The sequence below is a fragment of the Lagenorhynchus albirostris genome, chromosome 3 (genome assembly GCF_949774975.1).
Source record: "Lagenorhynchus albirostris chromosome 3, mLagAlb1.1, whole genome shotgun sequence".
Classification (NCBI taxonomy): Eukaryota; Metazoa; Chordata; class Mammalia; order Artiodactyla; family Delphinidae; genus Lagenorhynchus; species Lagenorhynchus albirostris.
Window position 1 is genome coordinate 147,338,998 of NC_083097.1, and position 20,907 is coordinate 147,359,904.

Below are 20,907 nucleotides of genomic sequence, written 5' to 3' on the forward strand. Positions count from 1 at the left end.
AGGGCAGAAAGCCCCTCTGAGCAGGGCGGGCATCTGCGGGACAGTCCACCCCTGACCACAGAGCTGCAGCCTGGCTCTCCTTGTCTCAGCTTCTCTTCTCCCACCTGGATTTCTAACATGATGATAGCACTTTAACTGCTGCCACCAAAAAGGAGCGAACCACTTGGGGCCGGAGCCGTCGGTTCCACCGGGAGACGTGAGACACAGAGCCCAGGGTGAGTTTGCCTGCTGGCTGAGCAATAGTCCGGGGTGACGCCCCAGCTGTGAATGAGCTCAAGGACCTGGGACTCATCAGTGCCTCTTCCCTCTCTGATATCCTCCCCCAGGTCTCATTCAGCTAAGCGGCAAACCGGGAGAGGCAGGCTGCTCATTGGTTCCCATTCTCCCCTCTTTTTTAAATATCCAAACATACGGCCAACCAGCCAGAAGACCACATTTCTCAGCCTCCCTTACAGCTATGTGTTACTATCTTCTAGCCAGTGAGATGAAAATGGAGGTGTCAGGTGGGGCTTCTGTGGTGTCTTAAAAGAGTGGCAGTGGGATGTGTTTTTGTGGACCTGTCCTACCCTTCCTTCTTCTATCCTGCTATTTGGAATTCTGATGTGATGGCTGGAGCTCCCACAGCCATCTTGTCACCAAGAACAGAAAATCAGCATGAGAATGGGGCCAACACAGAGGAAAGTAGGGCCAAGAGTTGGAGAAGGAAACCAAGTTCTTACAACAATGTTTTTAAAACCCTTAGCTCAAGCTGTGCCTGAAACCTGACACCCTTAAACTTTTCAGTTATTAGTGCAAATAAATTCCCCTTCCCACATCCCCTAACTTTTTTTTTTCCTAAACCAGTTTGAATAGCCCTTATAACCTAGAGCATCTGAACTCATACAAGACCATCATTTTTACGTTGTCAGATTCTACCCAGAACAATGAAAATCTTCAAAGCCAATCTCTGCTGGGAGAAGGTACACCCAAGGGCCGTACCACAAGCGCCCGTATCCTGTTCCCTACTGTCATTTACCCACCTGGGAACTCTGGGAGTGGCAAGAGGCTCTGCAAGGAACGCCAGCATTCTATAGCTCAGGATGGGAAAGGGCTGCCATAAATTTGAGACATTCCTGAGATAAACTGAGGGAGAAAACACCCTCTTCACAATAAAAACGTGGCTGAATGGTGCTATGTTATACTGAGGGCCTCTCCTCTCCCGAACTGCCCCAGAATCCCGGACATGTTATTCAACCTTCTGGGCCCAAGACTCTCAACCTCTCCTCACTCGCTGCTCACCAGGCTGGCAAAAGCAAAGGATAATGCAGGGTGGGCAGCAATTAGGAACAGCGTCCCCCAGACCTGGGTTCACATCTCAGCTCTGCTGTGTGACTCTGGGCGAGCTCCTTAACCTCTCTAAGCATCAGTCTGGTCAATAAAACAGAGATGCTCTTTCTGATTTTATACATGAGGATAATACACATGAAAGCAGCTATCACAATCTCTGGCATATAGTGGCCGTTCAAAAATTAGAGGTGATTACTAATATATATATTTTGTTACTGCTCAAGCTTGCCTGGAACAACAATTTCCCCACTGAGCTCTTATAGAATGGGTGGGGATCCCCACCTTACAAAGAACCTCCCTCAGGTGTCTCATTTTCACCTCCTAAGCGTACTGCGGGGTCCGGCAAGGGAGCACCACACCTGTCTTATGCCGAGGGCTTGAGGGAGAGAATGACCCGCTCAAGGTCATGTGGCTTTTTGAACGGGAAGTGTTGGTCTTCCAAGTGTCCTGCATCCTCTCCAGTAACCCAGCCCCTGCTCCCAAAATGGGACAGAGTGGGGAGGTACTCAAACAGGCCACGGGCATTACTGGGGCAGAGGAGTGATGGACACCAGTCCTAAGCAGCGCCAACACCAGCAACACTGCACTGCATGAAGGAAGACTCACCCAGGGGGCTTCCCTGGTGGGCCAGTGGTTAGGACTTCACGCTTCCACTGCAGGGGGCAGAGGTTTGATCCCTGGTCGGGGAGCTAAGATCCTGCATGCCGCGCCAAGAAAAAAAACAAAAAGCAAAAAACTCACCCAGCATGATGGCGTCCACAGCTCCCCCAGGACAGAACTCGATCATGATCTGCAGAAAATACAAGGCAAAGTAACAATGAGCAGGCGCCTGGGAGAGCCACCAGATCCAAGCCTTCCAGAGGCTCCCAGCCCAGCACGGCAGATGGAAAAGGGCAATTAGAGTAAAAAGTGCCGTGGGTATTGACACAGGCCCTCCCTCTCTGGTCCACTCCCATCTTCACACTTCCTGCCCCACTCTAGGCTCCTATCCTTCCTGCCCCACTCTAGGCTCATATAGGAGAAGGCTCCTGCCTTCTCCTATATGAGAAGATGCTTTCTCTGTTTTTTAAAGTGCTGATAGAGGTGGGTGGGGAAGGCAGAAAGTGACACAAAATTTAAGGCACTCCCAGCATCTCCTCCAGCTCCGGGCTCCCGGCCCCTGCTTGTTGTAAAGTCCCTCCAACCAAGCTCAGCAGAGGCAGACACAGTGCCTGCAGCGTGGTCAAGAAGGCTCGTCGCCCTAAATAGAAAAGGAAAAACCTCAGCCATGACCCAGCTGGGCCAGAGCCAGCTCTCCAGCCAGAGGACGGAGAAACAGCCTTAAGGTTCCGATGAGGCCTCTGAGCTTGTGGCCGCCTTCCAGAGGCTTCCTGGCAATGTAAACAGGAGGATGTGGTGATGCACGTCTGGACCCAGTCCCAAGCCCACGGCTCACTAGTTGTGACCTTGGGCAAGTCACTTCCATCGTGTGAGCCCGTTTTCTCAGCTGTAAGATGGGGCTGCTGATGCTATTACTCTTAGCTGGGCCCCAGCTCTAAGTATATTTAGGGGGAAGGACACCCCTGGGGGCAAGAAACCAAAGGAGGTCAAGCAGGGGGCTTTAAGCTGGGCCAGGGACACCAGAGATACTGGGACCGGGTGTAGCAAGACTGCACCGCCCTCCCAACCCAGGACAGCAGACAGGCCTGCCACACGCTGTGCTACTCACCATGGGAGGGAGCGATGCAAGGGGGCACCCACCCACTCACACAGCACCACCTGCCGGGGAGGAGAGACCTGGCCTCTGACGTTCCTACAGTCACTCTGGTCCTGCCTGGCCATCGGAGCATCAGGCCTGACCCCAGCTCCCCCAGACTACCTCTCTACCATTTTGGTGACTGTCGTCCTAAATAAAAGTCATCAGAGATGGATTAATGTCCTGCAACCCAGAACACGAGGAAGTGGTACTATTTTCTCCCACTCACTCACTCATTCATTTGTTCATTTAACCAACCACCAATGAACCAGGCTTGTTCCCAGGGGTCAGGGTGACCTGGACACAGGCATTGACCTCTCGAAGCTCAGTGTATCATTCTGCCTTTTAATAATCCTCAGCTCCACAAAAGACAACCCCAAATCCTGTTAATTGCTAGAAAAAACCCAGCTACAAGAGGCAGTGGCGGAAAAGAAGCCAAATTTAGTCACCAAGCAAGGCCACTCACTAGTTAAGTGGCCTGTGAGATGGTGGGATACACGCTCAAACCCCACAGGAGTGACAAAGTCATCCGGGCCTTGCCGGGCGACGGGTGAGGCTCAGTCAGTATGAGCTGTTCCTATGATTCCTTCCTTGAGCTCAGAGGTTCAGGCTTTTTTGGTTTTCGTATTGTCTTTTGAGACCCCACGAAAGCCACCCTCTCTCCTCTCACACAGAAAAATGCAAACAAATGTTTGTGTGCAATTCCACTGACTTCTTGCACGCCCTTAAGTCCCACCACCAAACCCAGGTTAGGAACCCCTGCTCTTCACCCGCTACTATCTTTGCGGCCTTGGCAATGACCTACCTCTCTGCAAAATGGGATAATACTATGGATGTCCCCAGAACTACTGTAATGATTGGATAAGGTGGTATTTATAAAGCAACAAGCCTGAGCCTCACACATAGCAGACACAGGACAGGCTCAGACATTCCCTTCTCTAACAGGGGGCAGCTGAAGAGGAAAAGGTGGTAGTGCCTCTTAATTAGCTATGTGACCCTGGGTAAGCCACTTAGTGTCCCTGAGCCTCAATTTCTTCGTCTGTAAAATGGTACTAAGCTTCTCTCCCTCCAACATCATCAAGACAGTCAACGACATGCCCAACACAAAAGCCACACCAACTAATAGGCACTTGTCGAATCTAGCAAAGGAAATCACTAGAAAGTGTCACACTTAGACCATGTTATTTAGGCCTCCTACAAAAATATGCCTTCCCAGAACTACTGTTCCATCAACACACCCACTGCCGTATCAAAAGTCAGTAATGAGAAGTGGTCAAACCCAGGCAGTTCCTGCATCTTTCAGTTAAACTGTCCCTTACACAACATCCTTACTCAAGGTCCCCCATGACCCCTCCTCTCCCAGGTCAGCACTAGGAAAGCTTGAGCACTGTGCCATTCTGGTTTGTTTCCTCTTCTGCAATTCAAGAGCTCCATGCCCCCTTGCCCTTCCCGTATTTTTTTACTTCTTATTATTTTGCCTTGGCTGCTGGGAAGCTCTGAGCTTAGCTTTGGTTTTATTCCCATGAATAAATGTACTGACTTTTCATTCTATGCCAGGATTAAACCTATAATACGTCACAATTTGCATATGGACCCCGAGGAAGTATCTTTAGGAGATTACTGCCCTGTAACACAGGCATCCCCAACCCTTGGGATCTAATGCCTGATGACGTGAGGTAGAGCTGATACAATTATAAAAATAAAGGCACAAAAAATGTAATGCGCTTGAATTATCCCAAAACTTTCCCACCCACCCCCACCCCAGTCCATGGAAAAATCGTTTTCCACGAAACTGGTCCCTGGTGCCAAAAAGGTTGGGGACCACTGCTGTAACCCGCACTTCAAACTGTGAAGCTTTTTTGTGTGTGTGGTACGCGGGCTTCTCCCCGCTGCGGCCTCTCCTGTTGCGGAGCACAGCCTCCGGACGCGCAGGCCCAGCGGCCATGGCTCACGGGCCCAGCCACTCCGTGGCAAGTGGGATCCTCCCAGACCGGGGCACGAACCCGCGTCCCCTACATCGGCAGGCGGACTCTCAACCACTGCGCCACCAGGGAAGCCCGAAGCTTTTCTTTGAAACAGCAGTCCTTGTTCAGAGTTAATCAGAGTGATGTTCCATTAATTAACTTTTTGTAATTCTGCCCAACTGTACTCTCACATGTGGCAAAATAAAGTTTGATTTTTCTTCTTTTTTTTTTAAAGTTGCTTTTTTTTTTGTCCTTTTGGTTTAAAAAGCTTCATGTCTTGGTGCCTTTTATGTGATGCCAAAAAAAAAAAAAATGTCCCTTTCATGACATGGTTCTCTCACTAGGTTCCATTACATGTATCTTAACACTTTACCTTTCAGCTTGCCAGTGGTAGGGTCACAGGGGGCTTATATTATAAACTTCTCAGGGCTTTTACAGAAATGCATGAGGTTTAATTAATAAAATAATAATCTCAATAAAGGCAATAAAAACAATAAATAAAATAATCATCTTGATGCCTTAGGAAATTACTAAATATGCCTGCTTAGAAAAGAGAATAGAAACTAAATATGCCTGCTTAGAAAAGAGAATAGAAACATACATCAATACACACAGAAGGATTACTGGTGTTCTGTACTTTCATGTATTTCCCATATTTTATTCAATTAATATGTAAAATAAAATTTTATAGTAGAAGTCCTCTTTTTTTTTAATGGAAAGTACTGGCCTAAAATCACCCATGGCTACAGACGCATCTGTCCATCTGAAGGGGGATGGGGCTGTGCCCATCCACGATGAAGGCCCCAGCAGGACCATGCCCAGAGCATCCTGTGATGCAAGGAGGCTCCTCGGGATCCAGGGTTCCTGGGCACAAAGCTGACGGCCTCTAAGCCCTCGCCAAGCCCCAAATCCAACAGCTCCCAGTACCAAGGACCGACTCCCATCAGAGGCTCCTCTATCACTCTTCCTCGAGAGGGCAGCAAGCAGCTTGTGACCGAGGTTTTTCCCAGGATCTGGTGAAGCGAGGTTTGTGATCAGCTTAACTCATCAACAGCTGAGAGTCTACCCAAGGGCTCACATCGCTAGGCAACGTGGGGGCCACGAAAGAAGTATTTGATCAACAAACACTACCTGAGCTCCTCGTCTATGACAAGCCTGGGGACCCAGGACGATTCAGACAGGTCCCTGCCCTAAGGCCACAGGCAGAGGCAGACGCAGACAGAGGTGAGTGGTGCAGGCACATCGTGGCCATAATTACCCAGACCCTGTGGCCACAGTGGGTAACCCAGCCTGGAGCTGGAGAGCTTGATAAAACACAGATAATCGGGCCCCACCCCAGAGTTTCTGGTTCAGTAGGTCTGGGGGAGGGTCCAAGAATCTGTACTTGGAACAAATGCCCCAGGGATGCTGCTGCTTCTCCCCACGACTATACTTTAAGAACCACTGCTCTATAGGAATTCGCTAAAGAGCAAGAGGTCTGGACCCTAGAGTCACATCTCTCCTCCGCCTACCAAAAACATAATGTAAGATGGTGGTACAGAAATCTTGGGGACAAACTGGTAGAATTACTGTTTCTTTTATGTTCCTTAATTAACCTGAACTTCATCATCAGTGTTTCCTTTACTTCTTGCCTCTAACCAAGGAGCTAGGGGCTTGGGGAGGATGTAAGACCATCCTGGTGAGCCTTTACCAAATGATGGTTTGAGAAGCCCTGGGTATTGGCAAAGAGGCTTTAGGGATTTGCCTTATTAGAGATGGTCAGATTGAAACAGAAGAGTATTTCAATGAGTATTTTTTAAAAATAAGTATAAATATAATTATTTAAATACCCTCCCATCTTTTAAAAAAAAGATTTGTGGGCCTTTGAGTGTGTGTGTATCAAGGGGCATGATGAAGATCAGGTGGGTAGAGGTGACACCAAAAGCACAAGCAATAAAAGAAAAAACAGATACACTGGACTTCATCAACATTAAAAGCTTTTGTGCATCAATGGACACTATCAAAAGAGTGAAAAGACAACCCACAGAACGGGAAAAATGTCTGCACGTCATATATTTGACAACAGGCTAGGATCCAGAATATATAAAGAATTCTTAAAATAAAACAATAAAAGGACAAGTAACCCTATCTAAAAATAGGTAAAGGATCTGAAGAGATGTTTCTCCAAAAAAGATATAAAAATGGCCAATAAGCACATGAAAAGATGCTATCACTGGCCATTAGGGAAAGGTTAATCAAAGCCACAATGAGATACCACCTCATGCCTGCTAGGATGCCTAGAATCAAAAAGATGGACAGTGGTAAGTGTTGACAAGAATATGGACAAATAGGAACCCTCATACACCAACAGTAGGAAAGTAAAATGATGCAGGCACTTTGGAAAACAGTCTAAATGTTAACAGTTTAAAACGTTAAACATGGCATTACAATATGATCCATACAATTCCCCTCCTAGATATATATCCAAGACAATTAACAACATACCCATTCCACAAAAGATTCCAAATAGCCAGAACAATGCTGAAAAAGAACAAAGCTGGAGGCATTATACTTCCTGATTTCAAACTATATTACAAAAGCTATAGTAATCAAAACAGTTTGGTATCAGCATAAAAACAGACATACAAATCAGTGGAACAGAATAGAGAGCCCAGAAATAAACCCATGAATATTATGGCCAATTAATCTACAACAAAGGAGGCAAGAATATACAATGGGGAAAGGATGGTCTCTTCAATAAATGGTGTTGGGAGAACTAGATAGCTACATGCAAAAGAATGAAACTGAACCCACTATCTTACACCGTACACAAAAATCAACTCAAAATAGATTAAAGACTTGAATGTTAGACCAGAAACCAGAAACCTCATAGGAGAAAACACAGGTGGACATCGGTCTTGACACTGGTCTTAGCAATATATTTTTTTGATCTGACTCCAAAGGTAATGGCAACAAAAGCAAAAATAAACAAATGGGACGACATCAAACTAAAAAGCATCTGCACAGCAAAGGAAACCATCAACAAAATAAAAAGGCAATCTACTGAATGGGAGAAGATATTTGCAAACCATATATCCAATAAGGGGTTAATATTCAAAATATATAAAGAATTCATACAACTCAATGACAAAAAAACCAAACAACCTGATTAAAAAACGGGCAGAGGATCTGAATAAACATTTTTCCAAAGAAGACATATGGATGGCCAACAAGCACATGAAAAGATGTGCAACATCACTAATCATCAGGGAAATGCAAATCAAAACCACAATGAGATATCACTTCCCACCTGTCAGAATGGCTATTATCAAAAGGACAAGAAATAACAAAGTTGGTGAGGATGTGAAGAAAAGGGAACCCTCATTCATGCACTGTTGATGGGAATGTAAACTGGTGCAGCCACTGTGGAAAACAGTATGGAGGTTCCTCAAAAAATTAAAAATAGAACTACCATATGATCCAGCAATTCCACTTCTGGGTATTTATTCAAAGGAAATGAAACACTAATTCGTAAAGATATATGCAGCCCTACATTCACTGTAGCATTATTTACAATTGCCAAGATATGGAAACAACCCAAGTATCCATCAATGGATGAATGGATAAACAAAGATGCAGCATATGGAATATCAAGGGACCCCAAATAACCAAAGCAATCTTAAAAAGAACAGTTGTTAAGAAACTGTTCAAAGAAAGTTGGAAGTCTCACATTTCTTGATTTCAAAACTTACTACAAAGCTACAATAATCAAAACAGTGAGGTACTAGCATAAAAACATATAGACAATGGAAGGAGATCCCAGAAATAAACCCTTGCATGTGTGGTCAAATGATTTTCAACAAAGGTGTCAAGACCATTCAATGGGAAAAGGACAGTCTTTTCAACACATTTTGTTGAGAAAACTGAACTACCCATATGCAAGAGAATGAAGATGGTCCCTTACCCTACACCATATACAAAAATTTACTAAAAATGGATCAAAGACATAAATGTAAGAGGTAAAACTACAAAACTCTTAGAAGAAAAAAATAGGGAAAAGCTTCATCACATTGAATTTAGCCATGATTTCCTGGTTATGACACCAAAAGCACAGGCAACAAAAACAAAAAATAAATAAACTGGACTTCATCAAATTTGATAACTTTTGGACATCAAAGGACACTATCAACAGAGTGAAAAAGCAACCCACAGAATGGGATAAACTACTTGCAAATCATATATCTGATAAGGGACTAATATCAAGAATATATAAAGAACTCTTACAACTCAATAACAAACAAAAAAATTGGGCAAAATACTTGAACAGACATTTACAGATATACAAATAGGCAATAAATGCATGAAAAGATGCTCAGCATTACTAATTAGGGAAATACAAGTCAAAACCACAGTTAGATATCACTTTACACCCATTAGGCTGGTTATTTAAAATAAAAATAGAAAATAACAAGTGTTGGCAAGGATGTACAGAAATGGGAACCCTGTGTATGTAAAATGGTGTGGCCACTGTGGAAGCGAGTATGGCAGTTCCCCAAAAATTAAAACTAGAATTAAAAAAATTAAAAATGGAATTGCCTTATGAACTGGCATTCCACTTCTGGGTATATACCCAAAAGAACTAAAAGCAGAGTATCAAACAGATGTTTGTATACTAATGTTCAGAGCAGCATTACTCACAATAGCTAAAAGATGGAAACAACCCAAGTATACATCAAGAGATGAATGGAAAAATAAAATATGGCATATCCATACAATGGAATATTATTCAGTCATAAAAAGGAATGAAGCACTGATACATATGAATGAACCTTGAAAACATTATGCTAAGTGAAAAAAGTCAGACACAAAAGGCCACATATCATGTGATTCCATTTGTATGAAATGCCCAGAATAAGCAAATCCATAGAGACAGAAAGGAGATTAGTGGTTGCCAGTACCTGGGGGAGGGCTCCCAGGGCAAGAGACCGTGGGCTCTGAAAATATGACCCAAGTGCTTTTCAGCTCAGAAAACTGCTGACACTATGTGCCAAGCCCTGTCCCAGGCCCTTTATTCACAGTCTCTCATTTAATCCTCACACAGTTCTATAAGATGAAGACAACAATCATCTCCCTTTTCTAGATCAAGGGTCACCAAAGTTTTTCTGTAAGGAACCAGATAGTAAATATTTTTGCCTTTGTACTCATGAGCTCTCTGTTTCCCTGGAGACCTCAGCCCATAAACATGTTCAGAGGGTGCCCGACAGGGGACAGCCTGCAGTCCTGCTGGCTTTCCACTCTGGCTGGAGGCCAAAGGAAACTGGAAACCTGTGTTTACCTCGATCCCCTATCAGTTTAGATTAAGCAGCTGTCATGGTGTAGCATAAGGGTCACAGTCTTGCTACATGATCCTGGCAGCCCACATCACCCCTCCTATCATTCATCCATTCATTCATTTGTGCATTTATTAGGCACCTACCCTGCTCCTGCACTATTTTAGCCACGGGAATTTAGCACTGCACCTGCACAGCTCAGATCAAGAAGTACTCTCTTCCCTCTCAGGCCAGTGTCCTCTCAGAGTTGCGCTGGGACTGGTTACAATAAAAATCTTCTTTGGGGCTTCCGTGGTGGCGCAGTGGTTGAGAGTCCACCTGCTGATGCAGGGGACATGGGTTCGTGCCCCGGTCCGGGAGGATCCCACATGCCGCAGAGCGGCTGGGCCCGTGAGCCATGGCCGCTGAGCCTGGGCATCTGGAGCCTGTGCTCCCCAACGGGAGAGGCCGCAACAGTGAGAGGCCCGCATATCGCAAAAAAAAAAAAAAAAAACTTCTTTGGAGCTGTTGCAAATGAAGAATCAGCTCAGTACTCCTTAGGACTGAGACAGCCAGAATTTAAAATCTCTCCTCTACCTGATCGACCCTTCAGGACTAAACCCTGACCCCACAGTGCCATGCCAAGCTGATTTCCACCCTTCTGGATAACACACACGGAAAACACCACCTATGCACTGCTTCCCCCATATAGTCTCACTCTACACCCTCAACCTCCTCAGGACGTAAGCAGTTGCCCGGTCAGTTAACCCAGGTCGGTCTCAGTTTCCCCACCCATGACATTTAACAGGAATCAAGAGTTTATTCTGTGCCAGGCCCCTTTGCATGGATTATCTTACACTCACCATTTGAAGTGGGTATCCTAAAAAATGCCTCTACCTCATGGGGTTTTTGGGAGGATTAAACAGGATAATGGATGCCTGGCACTTAGAACATTACCTGGAACACAGTAGGTAAATGCTTGATAAATGTTACCAATTATTATCAGCATTTGGTGATACTTTATTCCCATTTTACATACGAGGAAACTGAGGTTCAAAGAGATTAAGGTCACAGAAATAGTAAGTATCAGAGCCAGGACCTGAACTGGGACGTATTTGGGTGCCAAGTCAGCTCTGTTTGTCTCCCCGATGGAAGAGACCTAGTGACCCCATCCTCTCTTCCTTGTGCCTCAAGAAGGAAGCCACAAGCTCGAGACCCAGCCCCCAGGTGGTGGAAGAAAAGGCCCCTCTGTCTCCCTGCTCCAGCCCTCACTGGGCCCCACTGGTCAGCTCACAAACACCAAGTGAGCTCGCTCACCCAGAGATAAGGGAGCCAGGATGTCACAGCCCAGATAAGAGAGGGCCTGGACCACCCACAGGGTTTTAGACATTAACGTGTACAGCCCACAGGCAGCAGGGCCAAGTAGCAGGATGGGTCAGCACTGCCACAGCCCGACCGTCCGCAGGGGACAACTGAGGCATGCTCAAGCCATACCCTGGAGACCACACAGTGCTCGGGGCCTGGGTCCCGTCCTTTCCCTGGCCCTTCCTGAGGCCGGCAGGAGTACTGGGTTCACAGAAGGGGCTCAATAAATAAATGTTGGCAACAGTCCTGGAAGTAAAATTAAATAAAATTAAACCTCTTCTATAGGTCTGGACATAGCCCCAGATCTGCCCCTGTCCTTCTGTGACAGTGCCATCAGAACCACTTTCCTGCTTTGAGCCTCAGTTTTCCTACCTGGAAAATGAAGCTTTTAACATCTGTAAGGTCATTTTCAACATGGACATTTGAGGGTACAAGGTGAAGGACATCACTTTATCACTGAATAAGCAGTTAATATTTATAAAAGTCCATTCATATCATCCATTATCAGAGCCTGGACCTGGTATGTGAATAGTAAGTGTTCACTGAATGAATTTATGAAGAATGAAGAAATATGAATGAAACATTTCAGTGGCTTTGAGATGCCCAGAAATCAGGGCAAAACAGCCAACACAGACTAACACAGCTGTTTCTGCAAAGAAAGCTGGACTAAAGCAAGCCAGTCCCCTCCCTCTTCTGCCACCCGAGAGAACAGAGATGACGGCTGCCATTACTGAGTGCCTAATGCATACCTCAGAGTGCTAAGCATTCTACAGGCATTCCTTTACATACTCCTGTGAGCAGTTATACTTACGTCTATTTTACAGATGGGGAAACTGAGGTTTGATGGGGAAAGGGCTTCCCCAAAGCCACTCAGTTCCTAGGTGAAGGAACGAGGGTATAAACCCAGGTCTGTCTGACTCTAAGATGCAAAGATTGCTGAAATGTGTAGCCACAGGCAAGCTCCTTTCCCTGTCTAGGCTTGTTTCTTCCCGGGGTAGGACGGGTAGGTGCTGCAGTCACCCCTTCCTTCCCAGGTCTCCCTACCCTGAGAGGCAATGTCTCCTGGGCACGGGGACACCCCATCCGAGCAGAAGACAGAGGCTTCTGGTCACTCAACAGAGACCTGTAGAAAGAAGACCCCCCCCCCAAAAAAAAACATAACAGTGAACACAAAAATGTCTGCAGCTTCTCAGCAGCCAGTCCCTGTAGGTGGAGTCCCGGAACCTCCAAACGTCTGAGTTCCAGGCCAAACAGTGCGGCCATTGAGCGGGGCAGCCCTCACCCACAAGGCCTCCCAGGAACGCCGGGCCTTCTCCTCCGCCTCCAGCTCCACCCACCACGTCACAAAGAGTCTGAGGAAGGAATCTGGGCTCCCCTCGAGACTGTGGGAACTGAGTGCCCCTTGGCAGGAAGGAAGGGCACAAGGGATAACCTTGGGGTTCCTAAGGGGAGGGGAGGGGGTCCTGCCAAGGCAACAGGGAGCCTCTAAGCCTGTCTGGCACATTCTGTGGCACCTCTGCCACAACCCCTGCGGGGAGGATTACTAGATGAGGAGACCGAGATGGCGCCACATCCAAGTGTGCAGGCCCAAGTGCCGAGGCATCTCTGGGATGGAACTGAGGTGACTGCAATTCGGGGTGCCTAAACCTTTCTGATACTCTCTGGCCCAGAGATCAGGAGCACTGGCTTCAGGGTCCAAGTCCTCTGAGCTTGAGTCCAAATGCTGTCACTGTGTGTCTTTAGGCAACATGCTTCACCTCTCTGAGCCTCTATTTGCTCATCTGTAAAATGGGGACAACACATTCTAACCGTGACGGGGTCCTGAGGGGAGTAAATGAGATAGCACATGTGAAAACAACAAGCACAGTGCCTGGCAACTCGCCGGAGGGTGACAGACGACAGTCACTGTCATCACTATGATGATTATCACCATCGCCACTCTCCTCATCACACCAGGAAATCAGGGCTGGAACCAGACTCCAGGCAGATGCAAACTGGATTTTCAGCCCCTAGGGGAGACACAAGCAGTTCTCTGTCTGCACAGACATTTTTCATCTATTTGACCATCTGTCTGTCCGGCCACCATTACCTAAAGTCAGGGGTGGCAAGGTTCGTGCTGCCATAGAGAGGAATGGTCCAGGGCCATGCCCCTCATTAGAAGGACTCACAAATCCACAAGACTAGGAGTGATCAGGGTCACAGGAAATACAGACACACAGCTGGAAGGCCTGCCTGACTGGTAGGAAACGGCATTTTCAACTAAAATTGTTAAAGGTTTGTGGCATGTGAGATGGTCCTCAAGGGACAAGTAGGATTTGAAACCAAGGGGAGAGGGGTGGCGATGTGGAGAGGTGGGCATGGCAGGCAGAGCCAGCGCTGAGCTGCTCACAGAGCAGGGAAGACGGTGCAGGGTGGGTGTTCGTGTCCTATTACATCCCCAAGGGCAACCCCCAGTCTTCCTTGACTTATTACCCGAGAGACAACGTCTCCAAGGAGCCAAAACACCTGAGTAAATAAGGTGAGCCCCGGGTTTTGACTCTGGAGTCAGATATACCTGGGTTCCAACTCCAGCCCTGACACTGACTAACCTTGGACAAGGGAAGACCTCGGAACAAGCGCAGAGATGTGAGCCTCGGTTTGCTCGTGTGTAAGGTGTGGGGAACTATAGGATCTGCCACCTGGGTAGTGAGCAGTGGGATGACTTGGGGAAAGCCCATGGCCCAGGACCCGGCATTCAGCAAGTGTGCTCCAACCGTTAGTAACACCAGAGGCTGTATCCACGTGGGAAACTGAAATGACCAGCCCACACTCAGAGACAAGCCCCCAGTGCCAGTGGCTGCCCATGAAAGGTTGAAGGAACAATCTGAGAGCAGCAGAGAGCAGGGCGAAAACACTGGGCGCCTTGGGCAAGTCTAAGCATCTATTTGCCCATACACCCTACAGTCTTATTATGTCCATCCTCTGCCTCCCCACCCCTGCTGCCCCACAGAATGTAAATTCCCAGAGGGCAGGGTTTTGTGTCTGCGCCTTCAGCAACTAAAACAGTGCCTGGCACACAGTTGGTGCTCTGGAAACATTTGTTGGTGAACGAATGAATGCATGAGTGAGTCAGTGAGTCAACGCATGAATGAATGAATAATGGCTGCCCCACGTGCTCCGGGGAGGGGTGTCCAGTCACATGAGATCGCGGATGTGGAACACCAGACACAGGGGAGGCGTGATCACGATGGGGATGCAGAGACTGCCACAGGGGCAAGTACTGAAGGTTCCATCAGTGATGACACAAGTCTGAGGGCTTCTGAGACAGAGACCGGTAGGGACACAGCCAGGAAGGAAGAAGGGCCCTCACTCTCCAAGGAAGACAGAAGACAGTCCCTCAGCCCCCGGCTCATCCCTCTGTTTCCCCACTTCCCCCGCCCAGGACTGGGATTATCTGTTCCTATCAGGGCCAGACAGGGTATAAATGCAGGGAAGCGGCCAGGGTGGGGGTGAGGGCAGATGGGAGAGCAGGTGGCCGTCCATGGGGTAGCTGCCCTCAGCCCAGCTCATAGATGCCGCAAGGGAATATGGGCCCCTGTGGCGAGAGCTGCTTCAGGCCAAGCCAAACACTTGGATTCCTATATGAAAAACACCAACTTACAAAGGGTCACACTATTGCAAAACACTATAAAAAGTCTGCCGTAGGTACAGCCTGTGGACTGGGTTTACACGTTTATCTGCCAATCTAGACTTTGAACAACACACATGACCTTTTCAGCTGGGTGCCTGGTACGAGGCTCCTACTGTCTTGCCAGCTGGGACGAGCTGGGTTTCTAATCCTGGGCCAACAGCTGCGAGATCAGTGTCATCACCCTTCATGTCCAGATGGGGAAACTGAGGCTCAGAGATGTGTCTGGGGTCACATAGCAGCACAGAGGCAGCAAGATTCCAGCCCAGGTCTAGCTGACTCCAAAGCCGCTGCTTGATGGACCGAAGGAACGAGGGTGTGAGTGAAGCTGGGGCAGGGGGTGGGGGGCGGTGAGTGGGGATGGAAGGAGCACACAGGCTTGCCACAGAGGGGATGAGAGCTGGCTGATGGGCTCAGGTGGTGAACTAAATGCCTGGGAACATGGCAGGCAAATCCCCGGACCACAGAGTCACCCTCGCTCCTGTGAATGTGACACAGAGACCCCGGCCCGGCCATTCCAACAGCAGGATTCCAGGCAAAACCCCACATTACCCCGGCCTGTCCGTCCACAGCTACACCATTCTACTGCCATTCTACCTGCTAGTAGCTGACAGTCCACCGCACCCAAGGTAGAAGCTGGATGGATCCTCGAGCCACAGGCCCCTCCCCACCAGACGCTGCCAAAAAATGGTCTGCAGGACAACGGGCTCCTCAGGTGGAGGAGGGGGGCACAGACTGTGTGGGCTGGCACCTGGGGGGCGTGGGGTGCCCTGCAGAGGTGGGAGCCAGGCTGATCTCAGTTGGAACCTGGATGTGAGCCCGGAGACAGTCACTCTCTGTCTCTGACCCTCAGTCTTCACATCCATAAAATGGGGGTGACAACATCTCAATCCCATAGAATTGTGAGGATTCGGCAAGATAATCACGAAAGCGCCCGGCACAGAGAAAGTTCCCAGCAAAGGCCAGCTATGTGTGTTCTTTTGCTGACTCTTCCCTCTCACCTTCACCCCCTGCCTCCTGATTTACCCTCTGAGCCAAGAAGTCACAAGCTTCTGTGCCTGCTTCCCCTCCCTGAGCCTCAAGGCACTCTATCTGTACAACAGAAGTGGTAAGAAGTAACAATACGCTTACCCCAGAGGACTGAGAGGGCTGCATTTCAAGTGCTTCACAAAGTGCTATTGTGGATCTGCGTGTGTGTCCCCAGAGTGGACGCCCCCAATCCAGAAGGACGGGAGGAGTCAGTGAATGCCAGGGAAGCCCAGGGGCACCAGGACCCCAGAGCCCATGGGGAGAGGTCCTGGCCCACAATACTGCGGAGAAGGGCCACCACAGGCCACACAGCTGACCACGAACCCGGAGTTCAGGATTTCAGAGATACCTGGGCTAGGACAAACTGAGCCGACTCGGGCCAAAAGGCCTCCTTGAGATCATCCCTTCCAAGGCCCTGGCATTACGGGCCAGGAAGCAGAGGTGCAGGAAAGGGACAGTGCTTCCTACGGTCACAGAGGGTTGGTCCCAGATCTGGGAAGATCTCAGGTCCCCTGACTCCATCCAGCCCGGCGCTCCTTCTGCCGCACTCAGTGACTTTCTAAATGCACACAGCGCAGTTGGTGACTTTCTAATGTCACATTCTCTTTACAGTTCTAGTATTTTTTAAGGCCAGATATGCAACCTCCGTCAGTGACCAACAGCTAGCCTCTGAGCCCAAGGTGACAAGCCACAGAAACCCTGGCCAGTGACATGTAGTCATATGAACATGTGTGGACAGCGGGCCCCTGCCACCCACGCCCTGCTCTGTGACCCTGGGCCCTGCACTTCCTCTTTGTAGAATGTTCACTTTCTGACAAGAAGTCACACTCTGAAAAGCCTACAGTCACTCCTTCAGTTCCTCTCTCTCTCTCACACACACACACATACACACACTCACACACAAACAAACAAACTTGGTATATACGTACAGGAAATTCACAGCTGCCTTACAAACCTATTTTTGCATTCCCTAGGCCAGGAGTCCTGGCTTAAATGCCACCAGGTCTGAGGAGCTAACTTATGGGGCAAAGCAGCTCTGCCTGTATGAAAAAATGTCATCTTGCACACTTTTCTAAGAACACAGTCCTCTTGGTTATCTGCACTTTCCTCAGTTTCGATAGAGACATGGGAATGAGAAATATATCCTCTCAATTCTACTTGAAGTAAAACAGTGGCAGATATAGAGAACAGACTTGTGGCTGCCAAGAGGGAAGGAAGAATTGGAAGATTGGGATTAGCAGATGCAAACTAGTATGTATAGGATGGATAAACAACAAGGTCCTACTGTATAGCACAGGGAACTATATTCAATATCCTGTGATAAACCAGAAAGGAAAAGAGTATGAAAAAGAACGTAAATCATTTTGTTGTACAGCAGAAATTAACACAACATTGTAAATCAACTATACTTCAAAAAAAATTTTTTAAAACAAATGAACAACAGTGGCACACACCAATGACATACAGCCCTTAGGCTGAGTATTGGGGACAGTAGGGAGTAGTGAGGTCTGAGGCTAATTAGAGAGCAAATCTCCACCTAAGGGGCTGTTGCTGCTCAGCCCCAGGCAACTGCCGCCACATCTCCAGGTTGTTCAAGAAAAGTCCAAAGGCCAGAACTTTATGTGCCATCTTCTGACAAAATGCTAGCAGCAAATTTCTAAAACCATCTCGCATGCCAAACAAAATGTGTCCGTAGGCCCGTTCCAGCAGACACCCTCCTCCTCCCAACAACAAGAGGCCGTGAGTGGCAGAGACACGTAGTTCTCAACCGAGGGCAGTTTTGTCCCCCAGGGGACAAGCGGCAACATCTGGAGACGTTTATGGTTGTCACACTGAGTGGGGAGATGGGGGTTCTGCTGGCATCTAGTGGGTAGAGGCAGAGACATTGCTAAACATCCTACAACGTACAGGACAGCTCCCCGCCACATAGAAAATGATCCAAACCCTGAGGCAGACCAAACAGAGTCCAAAAGACTTGGAAGCTACTCTGGGGACCACCATGGGAGTGGGGGGCTGAGGGTGACAGGAGGCCTGCTATTTTCTCTGTGGCCACAGGACTTCCGTGAAGATTTCAACACAGGAGGAATCCACAGCTAAGAATGCTGGGAAAGCCGAGGTGTAGACAATGAGGGTTGAGACGTGAGCTGGGGGAGCAAGACCACTGGCCTTCGGGTCAGGAGAGGTGGGTCCAAACCCAGCCTCTGGCCCGAGTGTCCCTGGACAAGCTGCTAAGCCAGTGCCTCAGTCCTAAGAGGGCCGTCCCCAACCTCTGGCCTTCCAGGCTTGGCCAGACCCAAACACCCCTGGCCTGGGCGCATCCCCAGGCGGAGGTCCTGAGATTGGGGCACTGCATGGCACTGGGGGAGAGGAGTTCCTCCACCGTGCTTGTCCTTCCGGCCAAGCCCCGTCACTTGCGAGCGCTTAAAGAGACCCACGGTGACAAACTTCCTCCTAACAGGGAGCACAGGGCCTGGGCTGAGGGCTTTGGCAGGCAAAGGGACTGGGCCAGAATGGAAGAGAAGTGGTTTATTTTCTTTTATTTCTATTTATGGCAAGTGGGTCCTAATTTTCCATTTCTGGTAATGAGACGGAAGTTTCTTTTTCAGTTAATGTAGTTAATTTCTAAAAAGTGAGTCACCTTAAAAAAATATTAATTATTCCACAGGTAGGAGAATGAAGGAGGTTTGGGAGAGGCAGCCCTACGGAGAGTGTTACATAAATATTACAGCTCTTTAGCTTCGAGAATGACAAGTTCGTACCTGGGGGGGAAATCCAGGGAGGCTCTCCAACTGTGGAGGCCTTCCATGCAAGCAAAGGAGTCAATGCTTTGTTTGGTTGTCAGCAAGGAGATTCCTGGGCAGATAAACTTGTACAAAACTTTCTGCCCAGACAAAACTTGGGGGCAGAGGGACTTCTGAACTTTTCCTGTGCCGGGGCTCCAGGGGTGGTGGCCAGGCCTGGCTGTGTGCATGTGAAAGGGCTTTCCTCACCCTGTGCTGATTCCTTCATCCACCCTGACATCACCTTTCTTACTGTCTGGGGGTGACACGGATCACAGCGAAGCCTCGGGTAGGTTCATCAGGTGAAAGGCAGAAAAGCCAGAAGAGAAGAGGCTGCCACGAACCAGGGGGTGAGGGTGTAGTGGGAATGGAATGAAAGGACTGTGAGAGGAGGGGAGAGAGAAGCAATGGCATTAACTAAGCACCCACTTTGTGCCAGACACTGCTGCCCATGCCCCACCTCACTTGATCCTTACAATGGGATAGGTTTTGCTACCATCATCCCCATTTTAGGGATAAAGAGCTAGAGACTCAGAGGTTAGCTAAGATCTCAACTGGTGCTACGAGCCAGGACTTGTCCCAGTTCCTCCACTGCAGGGTAGGGAAGACAATGCATGAGACAGACATGGAGAAGAATCAAAGGGACTCAGAAATTAATCAGATTAATGGCCGAGGAAGAGGGCAGACGCTGGACTGCTCGAAACCTCCTTGAGGTTTCTCAACACCTACACTAAGACCACAACCCCTACCTCCCTGACCCCATCTCCTACCACCCCCACCCCATCCCAGGCACACCGGCCCCTCACTGCCTTTGAATGCAGTAAGCATGCTCTCACTTCAGGGCCCTTGCACTTGCTGTCCCCTTGATCCTCCCTTGACTGGGTCCTTCTCAAACGTCACCTCCTCAGAGAGGCCTCCTGCTGACCATGCACAGAAGGTGGCTTGCCCTGTCCCTAGCCACACCTCTGATTTCATATCCATCATGGTCCTTATCGTTACCTGAATTATGTGTTTCTGTGCTTATTGGCCATCTTCCCCAACAGACTGTAAGCTCCATGAGCAAGAGGATTGTAACTCTTGTTCACTACTGAATCCCCAGTCCCTAGAACAGGGCCTAGCACACAGCAGGCCATGACAATCTGGTCTCCTTTCATATGGTTCTCTGCCTCTCTTCCTTTGCCATCCTCCAGCCACAACAACTTTTGTCTGGTCCTTTAGAGGCGTCACTGGCTCCTGCCTCAGGGCCTTTGCACTTCCTACTCCCTTTACCTAGAAATTTCCACCTCTGAATTTTCTGCAGGTCTGCCCTGCATCCTTCCTTTGGGGCCTCAGCTAAAAGGTCACCTCACGAGAAAGGCCTTCCCTATCCATCCTATCTAAAGCACCTGTTCCTGACCCTACCCTGGGAACCTCTATCCCATTTCCCAGTTTACTTTTCTTTCACACACTTAACACTTGCTGAAGTCCTCTCATTTACTTCTTCATTTGCTTCCGTATCACCTGCTTCTACCACAAGACTCTGAGCCCAGTGAGGCCAGGCACCTGGCCGATCTGTATCCTCAGGGCTGGAACTGGGCTGGGTACAAAGAAGGAATTCAACAGACACTTGTTTACATGAATAAATGGAGAACCCTGCGGTCTGACAGGGCTGCAGGCTTAATTCCCCCACGATGACCCAAGCTTCTAGAGATAGGAGCCAGAGTCCCGGGGTGAATAGGTAACAGATCAAAACATAGGGTTTGCTGTCCTGTCA

At 48.4% G+C, this 20,907-nt stretch overlaps 1 protein-coding gene across 1 annotated transcript in view; it reads right to left on the bottom strand.

Annotated features, from left to right (window-relative positions):
* The window catches only part of STK10 (serine/threonine kinase 10), a 120,182-nt gene that overhangs the window by 66,607 nt on the left and 32,668 nt on the right, over positions 1 to 20,907 (bottom strand). Inside the window, exon 3 of the mRNA XM_060144184.1 lies at positions 2,068 to 2,116. Within this exon, the coding sequence (XP_060000167.1) occupies positions 2,068 to 2,116 (49 nt within the window). The remainder of the gene's footprint in view (positions 1 to 2,067; positions 2,117 to 20,907) is intronic.